The sequence below is a fragment of the Penaeus monodon genome, unplaced genomic scaffold, assembly GCF_015228065.2.
Source record: "Penaeus monodon isolate SGIC_2016 unplaced genomic scaffold, NSTDA_Pmon_1 PmonScaffold_1572, whole genome shotgun sequence".
Taxonomy (NCBI): Eukaryota; Metazoa; Arthropoda; class Malacostraca; order Decapoda; family Penaeidae; genus Penaeus; species Penaeus monodon.
The window spans coordinates 21,627-32,500 of record NW_023644953.1 but is presented as its reverse complement, the minus strand read 5'-3'; the positions used below and the strand labels follow the sequence as shown (position 1 = coordinate 32,500).

At 34.9% G+C, this 10,874-nt stretch overlaps 1 protein-coding gene across 1 annotated transcript in view; it reads left to right on the top strand.

Moving 5' to 3' along the window:
• LOC119569493 overlaps positions 1-10,123 on the top strand; it is a 13,054-nt gene extending 2,931 nt beyond the window's left edge. Inside the window, 11 exon segments of the mRNA XM_037917635.1 lie at positions 1,511-1,733; positions 3,780-3,879; positions 6,418-6,548; positions 7,054-7,462; positions 7,603-7,794; positions 7,797-8,004; positions 8,075-8,515; positions 8,614-9,323; positions 9,372-9,715; positions 9,778-10,044; positions 10,046-10,123. Coding sequence (XP_037773563.1) covers positions 1,511-1,733; positions 3,780-3,879; positions 6,418-6,548; positions 7,054-7,462; positions 7,603-7,794; positions 7,797-8,004; positions 8,075-8,515; positions 8,614-9,323; positions 9,372-9,715; positions 9,778-10,044; positions 10,046-10,123 — 3,103 coding nt within the window.
• The last annotated feature ends 751 nt before the right edge of the window (positions 10,124-10,874 follow it).

Below are 10,874 nucleotides of genomic sequence, written 5' to 3'. Positions count from 1 at the left end.
GTTAAGACTTTTACGGGTAGACGGAAACAGATGCATCTAAACTTAATTATAGTGCTGCTCTGATGCCAGTTTGATTTTCTTTGTAATGCAAGTGACACAAGTAAGTTTTAAATCAGATCCCACATAAATTTATATATATAATAAAAGTTTAATTGCGTATTGTGGAGTTATATCTATCATTCTATCTATCTGTCTATTTATCTATCTATATTATTATCATTATTATTATTATTTATTATTATTATTATTATCATTATTATTATTATTGTCGAATCTATTGTGACCTCATTCATTCCATGTCTTTTGTTGAGTCTGTGAATCGAGCGATGATAAAAAAAAAACTTTTATTCAGTCCTTATTGGACCATTATCATATCTTCATATTGTTAGCATGCCTGAGCTACTAATAAGATTCACTCTAGGATGTAATGACACAATGGGATTTATTATCAAGCTTTAAATTCTGTCTGAAAGAAAAGGAGAGAGCATTGTAGCAGTGTTTGCAGTGATCAGTAACTAGAAATAAAGACTAGCGGTCTAGTAGACTTAAGTGAGAACAGGAAATGGCAAATTGATGGTCTATTTCTTTAAAGAGAATTACAATTTTCATTCTTGAAATATTTGTTAATGATATCTGTTGCATGGGGAAAAGACAGACAAGTTAAGAAACTATATCTCGCCAACCGCCTGTACGATTGTCTAGAATGTAATGTTCATTAATATATCCAAGTGTGTAGTATTACTGAATCGTCATACATTATCCAGAACTGGAATATTCATTTATGGAATTTATTATAGATATATATATATATATATATATATATATATATATATATTATATATATATATATAACATAATATATTATTATTTTTTTTTTTAGTAATGTTACAATATTTATCAACATCTACATGTATTATAATGCATGTGATACTAACTTTGAGGAGAAAAAAAAATCTTGTATATTATTAGTTGTATATATAACATATGCAATGTATAATAGCATATACTTCGGTCTGCATTCTCAGAGCAAAATATATTTCAATAATCATACATCCGCGGAGGTCATGGTGACAAGCCGCCCCACATCTCTAACCTTGCAGAGAAAGACTATTTATCAATAATTTTAGGTCCAAGTAACGATCCTGTTTTGTAAGCCAATCCCCTCCTTGCAAGAAAAGAAAAGAAAAGAAAAAAAAAACATTAGCAAGGCTACCAGTTTCTCGCACATTTTACACACATTTTATACCCTCTCTGTATGTATTATATATATATATATATATATATATATATATATATATATATAATAGATAGATAGATAGATAGATAGATAGATGATAGATAGATAGATAGATAGATATAATTCTCACTTTCTCTGTGTGTTGTGTGTGTGTATATATATATATATTATATATATATATATATATATATATATATATATATATATATATATATATTATATATAATGCTAACTTCCCATGCTACAATCCGACCCCGTCTCCAACCTTTGCAGGGAAACCGGAGGGCAGGACACCTTCGGAAACTACGACTCGCAAGGGAACAACAGCACCTACTTAGACAACTACCCGGAGTACGACTTCGCAACGGACGGCAACTCTTACAACTCCTACGTCAGCAGAACGACTCACTTCGTCAGGAGGGGGACGACTTCACTGGCGAGACCGAGACCAAGGGCTTATCCGACCTACGACAGCTACGGCGCGTCTCGCCCGCAGGCAAGTTGTTATTGTGGTGGGGAGGGGGTACCTCTGTGTGGTTTAGGTATGCGTACGTGCTCTCTGTTTGTGCGTGTCCTGGGTTGTTTGACTGTGTTTGTTTTTGTTTGATTTGTGTGTGTGTGTGTGTGTGTGTGTGTGTGTGTGTTTATGTGTATGTTTGATAGATTGGCTGTTCGTGTTTTTGTTCGTTTGTTTGATTGTGTTTATGTGTGTATGTTTGTTAGTTTTTTTTTTTTTTTTTTTTTTGACTGCGTTTGTGTTTGTCAGTTACACTGTGTCTGCGTTTGTTTGATTGCGTGTTCTATTGTGTATTGTATGTGCCTGCACATGTGTGTTTGTGTGTGGTGTGTGTGTGTGTGTGTGTGTGTACCCTGTTTGTGGATATGTGTTTGTTTTGCGTGTGTATGTCTGTGTTGTGTGTGTGTGCACATAAGTATTCTTGCTTTTTGTAATATATTTTAGATATAACAAAAATTATACATTAAAAAAGAGGCAGATCTCTCTCTCTCTCTCTCTCTCCTCTCTCTCTCTCTCTCTCTCTCTCTCTCTCCCTCTCTCTCTCTCTCTCTCTCTCCTCTCTCTCTTAACTTACCCCGTCCACCTTGAATACAAATGTATAGTTTTTTCGTTCAGCGTCTTTTTTAAAAAGGTCAGCTCGAGGATAACACGAGGAAATTTTAATAAGTCGCAAAAGGTTATCTGCATAGGCGCGTTTAGTGCCATTTTCCACCCTAATACATTTTTATTTATTTATTTATTTTCCATGTATTTATTCATTTATTATTATTATTTTTTTAATTCTACACTTGGATTTTTTTTTCTTTAACTTAATATCTAAAAAGTTCATTTAATACATATAATAATGTATATCTGATAAGTATAATAAAAACAAAAAAATAATACATATCTAATACATTTTTTTCTATTTAAAATTCTACACTCGTCTTATTATTTGTGAATTTTTCTCTTTCTCTCTTTAACTTAATATCTAATGCTGAAATATATATATTTTTTTAATACATATAACAATACATATCTAATAGATATAATAAAGATAAACATTTAATACATATCTAAGACATTATTTTTTATTCTAAATTCTACACTCGTCTCATTATTTGTGATTTCCTTTTTTCTCTCTCTCTTGAACTTAATCTCTAATGCTGATTTTTTTTTCTTTTGGCTTATAAAAATGGCGCTGGTAAATCCCACACGTAAACAACTGAGTCATTTAATGCGCAAAATTTCTTACTAAACAGAGCAAAACGGTTTTACTCATTTCGCCTAACGCTTTTTTTCTTTTCCTTTTTTTTTTTTTAACCAACTCCTCTTTCTCCTTCCTAAAATCCTGATTATGTCCGTACACTGGAGCTAAAATACGTTTCTCTCTCTCACTATATTTGTTCGTTGTCTGTGTGTGTGTGCGTTGGCCTGTCTCACAATGAAATATCAGGTCCACGTTAATTCTTTTTGGAGGCTTATCATTGAACGTTCGACCATCCCTGGCGATAGCACTGATTCACATGAGTATCTTTAAAAGGAGAAAAATCGTATACTCTCAGGGAACTGGAATGTTTATTTGTGTACAGGAATAATAAAAAAAAAAAAAAAAAAAAAAAAAAAAAAAAAAAAAAAAACTTTGCTATTCTGAGTGTCTACTGTGTAAATAGATAAATAAATAAATAAATAAATAACACTTCAGAGTAGGCTACTCCGATTCGCCAAGTAAAATTTTAAACAATTAATCAGCTGACAGTTGATACTTATGTTTACATACCTCTGGCATATTTGGAACTCGTTTTTGATATTCATTTTATTGATTTAAGCTTCTCTACATAAGACACTTGGCTAATGGGAGTATTCCAGTGTGGAAATAGAACGGTCTATAATAATTACTTGAGGAAGGTATTCAATTTGCGTTTTGATATCGCATTTTCTTCAACATAACGTAATTCATTACATTACATACATTGCGTTCTGGAATTATTTTTACATATATTATTGCATATTCCCTGTGATTACGAAATCCTAATAATGCAATAGCAGTTGCACTGTGAGATTACTCTTGCTCATCCTTACTTTTCCCATGCATATATTGCATTTAGCTCTGACGGAAAGGTGGCTTCTAGTCTGACATCTATCTGTTAGTTTCATTCTTCTGTTTATCTTATTACCCTTCTGTCCGTCTAAATGTTTGTCCATCTATGTATCTATCTGTATATCCGTCTATCTATCAGTCTGTTTACCCATCTATATATCTATATTTTCCCATCTATCTATTTACCCATCTATCTATATGTTTGCCTCTCTGTCTATCTACTTACCCATCTTTCCATCTACATGTTTACCTATCTATCTACCCCCATCTTTGTATCTATAAATACATATAAATATCAACCGGTATAGTATCCTTCCAAATACTGTTGTTGCATACGGCCTGCAAGAAAGTGAACAAAACTGCAATATCATTTGTGGCGAGAGACCAGCGAGGTAAGCTTGTGTGTAGGTGTTTCCTTTCATCACGTGTGGCTAACCTGAGTTCTGTTTGTTGGTGTGTTTACTTGGGAAAAAAAGAAAAAAAACCGACTACGTTTTATACTTAGTGTGTTTCCAGTGCTTATCCTTTAAATTGATATAAAAATGAATACATGTATATTTATGTATAAATGTGGATACATAAATATGTAGACATGTGTGTATATACACATAAATACTTATACATACACATATGTGTATATATAAATATATATGTTCACACACACACACACACACACACATACACACACACACACACACACAAATATATATGTATATCACTGCACACCAGGTTAATTTTGCATCGGCTTATCCACGTGTTTCGAAGCACTGATTCAAAGCGAGTGTGCGGGCGCGAGCGTGATTTTGCGCACCTTATTCACGTGTGGATTTCAGAGCTGGAGTGGATCACTTTGCCCTACAGGGCCTTTGTTTTGATGTTTATCCCTTTGTTGTTTTAGGTGTTAATGCATTCTAATAGGAAATGTATGTGTGTATGTATGTATATGTATATGTGTATATATATATATTTATATATATGTATGTGTATTTATGTATATATGTACGTGTACACACACACACACACACACACACACACAAATATATACATATATATACATATGTGTATATGTATATATATTTTTTATCTCTATCTATATCTATATATTTATACATACATATATATACATATATATATATATATATATATATATATATATATATATATATATATATTTTTTTTTTTTTTTTTTTTTTTTTTTTTTTTTTTATCGTGATATATATATATATATATATATATATATATATATATATATATATATATATGTATGTATGTATGTATACATGTATGTATGTATGTATACATATATAAATAAATAAATAAATGTATATATATATATATATATATATATATATATATATTTATTTATGTATAATATACATATATATGCCCATCTTTCACTCTCTCTCTCTCACTTTTATTATATACATATACATATATAGATATAATTATTTACATATATATATATTTACAATTTATTATTATATTTAAACACACAAACACACATACATAAGGATATGAAAAGAAACAGCTAGAAAGGCACCAAAAGTTTCGAGTGTTGCATTAGCAGGAAAACACTGCAAGCACAAGACCTTTCGAGAAGTTGCCTTAACGCTGTTGCTTCGAAAAAAAAAATGTTTCCTCATTATTCTGTATCCAAATATTATTTTCACCTAGAGAAAATCAACGTAATTTACAAGCATTTTTGCAAACACGAGTGTCTATCAGTTGATGCTGCTGAAACAAAATTAGAAGCACTAATGGATATGAAATCTTCAGCAGCAAACTTAATAACTCTTTACACATATCAATTAGTATTGGTAATGGTCGCAGAAGCAGTAGTGACAATGGTAATAGTATCAATGTAGCAATAATAATAATGATGATGTTGATAGTGATAACACAGTAACACATTTTGTATTATTGATGTTGCAATTCCTGAACACCATAAAGTTGGGGAAAAGGAATGCGAAATGGGTTGCTGAGAGTCGAAATAGCTAGAACGGCCAAAGCAGTACCGGTTGTAATCTGGGCGCTATGAACCACCCGGGAAAAATCTACAGACAAACTAACATGCCACTGGAATAAAATCAGACTTGTCTCCCTTGCAAACGCCAATGTTTGGAACAGCTAAGATGCTGCTGAAAGTACTTACAATCTAAGGTCATTTGACTTGATGCTAATATAGCAAAGGCAAGACCTACATTGGACTCGTTGTTCAAACACAGTGGTAATGATAATGATATAATATATATAAATTATTATAAAAATAAATATTGTAATAATAATATCAAGAGCAAGAACCTTATACAAGTTGCATATACAGTATGTTTTCATTTGCTATAACTATAACTTACATATGAGGGCCTTAGTAGTAAGTGTTTGAAATGGTTTTAGTGCATTATAGTTTTTTTTATTATTATTCAAAGCTGTATTTGTAATGCGTTTTTACTTGCATTTTTTGTGCATATGCTTCTGTCTTTGTATGCACTCTTTAAATAAAACAATCGATGGAAATATATTACTTTTGCAAATAATCTGAAATGAACCTTTAATAATCTAGAATTATTTTTTTTTTTTTTGCAGGCAGATCATCGAGAATCACCATCAAGCCCTCCCATTCAAGCAGGAGTGAATTAGGCCCAGTGTTAAGGGCTATGATTCCTTGTGTCCAGAAATATATGGGCAAGAAATCTCTCTTCCTCCAGAGGGTTTTGGTTAGAACGCAGAAACTAAAGGCAGCACCAGAAGATTAAATATATAAAATACTAAGATACTAAATAATATACAAAGATAATTACCTTTTCAAGGATTGAAGGAAAGGGAATGTAGCCAAGATAAGTTTCATTGCTAAGTGATTGGAGGCGAGCAAGAATTATAGAAGCAAATAGACAATAATATTATACTGCAGATAATCTGACTGAAAAAGAATCCAACCAATTTCTCTCATCAAAGAGGAAACTTAAGGCAAAGGTCAGGGGCAACCGCCCCGACCATCAAGCATACAAAACCTTCCAGTTAAGATGATTGGTAGCCTCAACCCGCAGATAAAAATCACTGGAGTCGAAAGCGAATATCAACCAACGAATCCAGCTAACCCTGAGCATACGAGAGCAGGTCTTGGTCTATATTCAAAAGGAAATAAGGCAGCAGAATTTGATTCTATGTTCCATAAATTCGGAGGACAAATCGCTACTCCTACCGCATCCCTGACAACCTCAGACCGGAGGGGCTCTTCGTAGTGTCAGCGAGATCAAAGACCAGTATCGCAGTGTCAAAGCGGAGAGGCCGGTCATCCACAGACAACGGACTAACCTCAAGCCGGAGGACGGGAAGTTCGGGTGGCCTTCTGAGTTCAGGGATCAGTACCGGGAGTTCCAGGCACAACGTCCTATAGTTAAAAAGATGAGCGAAACTTTACGTCCTGAAGGGAAGTTTGGAGAGACTTCCGAGATCCATGATAAGTATCGGCAGTTTGAAACCCAAAGAAATATTGCGCCCAAACAGGGGTCTACCTTGAGACCAGAAGGCATGTTTGGGGAAACTTCAGAAATTCATGACAAGTATAAACATGTAGAACCACAACGAAACATTGCCAAGAGACACTCATCCAATCTTAAACTGAAGGCCAGTTTGGCGGACTTCAGAACTACATGATAAATTTAAGCCTCTTGATTCACACCGTAATATTGCAAAGAAACATTCTGCAAACCTAAAACCAGAGGGCCGATTTGCGAAACCTCTGAACTGCACGATAAATATAAACATTAGAGCCACAACGGAATATAGCAAAGAGACATTCAGCTAACTTAAAACCTGAAGGCCGATTCGGTGAGACTTCAGAGGTCCATGCAATGTACAGAGAAGTTCAGCCGGTGCGGAATATTGCGAAAAGACACCAAGCAAATCTGAGGCCGGAGGGTCACTTTGGCGAAACTTCCGAGCTGCATGACAAGTACAAGAAGTAGAAAGACAACGCAATATTGCCAAAAGACATTCTGCAAATCTGAAGCCAGAAGGTAAGTTTGGCGAAACTTCAGAATTACACGACAAATACAGAGAATTTCAGCCACAAAGGAACATTGCTAAAAAGCATACAGCAAATTTGAAACCAGAGGGCCACTTTGGAGAAACATCAGAATTGCATGATAAGTATAAGGAAGTTGAACCACAACGAATATTGCGAAAAGACATTCTTCTAACCTTAAAATTTTACTTGAACTCCATGACAAGTATAAGGAGTTGAACCACAGAGAAATATTGCAAAAAGGCATTCTGCTAACCTTAAACCTGAAGGCCAGTTTGGCGAGACTTCAGAATTACATGACAGTTATAGAGAATTTGAACCTCAGAGAAACATCGCAAAGAAGCACTCGGCAAACTTGAAACCAGAGGGCCACTTTGGCGAAACATCCGAATTGCATGATAAGTATAAGGAAGTTGAACCACAGAGAAATATTGCAAAGAGACATCCTGCTAATCTCAAACCAGAGGGCCACTTCGGCGAAACATCAGAATTACAAGATAGCTACAGAGAGTTTGAGCCTCAAAGAAACATTGCAAAGAAGCATTCGGCAAACCTGAGGCCTGAGGGTCACTTTGGAGAGACTTCTGAATTGCATGACAAATATAAGGAAGTCGAACCACAGAGAAATATTGCAAAGAGACATCCTGCTAATCTCAAGCCAGAGGGTCACTTTGGTGAGACTTCAGAATTACAAGATAGTTACAGAGAGTTTGAGCCCAAAGAAACATTGCTAAAAAACATTCAGCAAATCTGAGACCTGAGGGTCACTTTGGAGAGACCTCCGAATTGCATGACAAATACAAGGAATTTGAACCACAGAGAAATATTGCAAAAAAACATTCTGCAAATCTCAGGCCAGAAGGCCAATTCGGTGAGACTTCAGAATTACAAGATAGTTACAGAGAATTTGAGCCTCAAAGAAATATTGCGAAAAGACATTCTGCCAATCTTAAGCCAGAGGGTCATTTTGGTGAGACTTCAGAGCTCCATGACAAGTATAAGGAGCTCGAACCACAGAGAAATATTGCAAAAAGACATTCTGCTAACCTTAAACCAGAGGGCCACTTTGGTGAGACTTCAGAATTACATGACAGTTACAGAGAATTAGAACCCCAGAGAAACATCGCAAAGAAGCATTCGGCAAATCTCAAACCAGAGGGCCACTTTGGCGAAACATCCGAATTGCATGATAAGTATAAGGAAGTGGAACCACAGAGAAATATTGCCAAGAGACATTCTGCTAATCTTAAACCGGAAGGTCAATTTGGTGAAACCTCTGAACTTCATGACAAATACAGACCTTTAGAGAGCCAGAGAAACATTGCCAAAAAGCATTCAGCAAACCTCAGACCAGAGGGGCATTTTGGGGAAAATTCAGAAATTCATGATAAGTACAAACCATTGGATTCGCAGAGGAACATTGCAAAGAGGCATTCGGCAAATTTAAAACCTGAAGGGCACTTCGGTGAAATATCCAGAACTGCATGATCAATATAAGGAATTTGAAAGACAGAGGAATATTGCCAAAGACATTCGGCAAACCTCAAACCAGAAGGGCGTTTTGGCGAAACATCGGAGCTTCATGACAAGTACAGGGAATTTGAAAGACAAAGGAATATTGCAAAGAAACACTCAGCAAACTTGAAACCTGAAGGTCACTTGGCGAGACCTCAGAGCTGCATGACAAATACAAGGAGTAGAGCCACAAAGAAATATCGCCAAGAGACATTTAGCCAATTTAAAAAGCCGGAAGGACACTTTGGCGAAACATCAGAACTTCATGATAAATACAAACCATTAGACTCCCAGAGGAACATTGCGAAGAAACCACTCTGCAAACCTCAGACCCGAAGGCCAGTTTGGAGGCACTTCCGAACTCCATGACAAGTATATCCCACTAGAAACTCAACGCAGCATAGCCAAGCGCCACAGTTTTCCGAACTAAAACCAGAGGGGAATTTGGGGAAACTTCGGAGATCCACGATAAGTACAAACAACTCGAAACGCAGAGGAACATTGCGAAACGCCACGGTGCATCCTTGAAACCTGAAGGAGAATTCGGAGAAGTTTCGGAGGTCCATGACAAATATAAAACTTTCCAGGCAAGCCGACCTATCGTGGAGAAGAGAAACACTGATAATATTTGGCAAGAAGCTCCAAAGGTGGCAATCAAGGGTAACACGGAAAACACTGTCTAATTACAATGAGTTCCCTGATACATCTATGCTGGACCTGAGAATACCACCAAGTATAACAACAATATAAAACCTGTAACGGTTGCTTAGTGTTGTCAGACAACCATTACGGGTAGTAATAGTTCTATTCTTTACAGTTTAGCCAATCATAAGTGCACCGCTTATGGTTATAGTAATTTCTGAAGGATAGAAACGCCTTATTATGTGGATCTAGCTCTTAGGCACAATTATTGTTTATTCCTGATATTAGATTATTCTACCATATATAAAACATTACTACAGATGCATTGCATGAAACCATATTATATAATGTACACACATCAAACTCACACACCTATATGCCCTGCGTACAAAAGAAAGCTCCTTACAACATTATCTGAGGACAACGTTTGTACAGGAGGCTAAGTCAAGTGATATACATTCGCAATCACAAGCTTTACACACATAAAAAGCAAACGCAGGCTCAGTCCATCTAGGCGCTGGAAGTCTAGTTCACCTGAAGCCGAATCACCACTATGAAGTCTTCAGTATCTCTTTTTAATATTTTGGTAGGTGTGTTTAAAAATTTGTTAAAAAATTTTGGTTTTGGGTTTTTTTTAGAAGAAATGTTGTTTACAATAATATGAAACATATATTTTTATATATTTTAATATTAAAAATTTTTTATTATATTAATTTATATATTATAATATATATTTTTAAAAAATTAGACACGTTTAAATTATCATACTAGTGGGGTTTTGTTTTTTTTGGGGTTTTTGGGTTGGGGTTTTTTTTTTTGGTTTTTTGTTGTTTGTGCAACCCTTTGAAAAACCCAATAA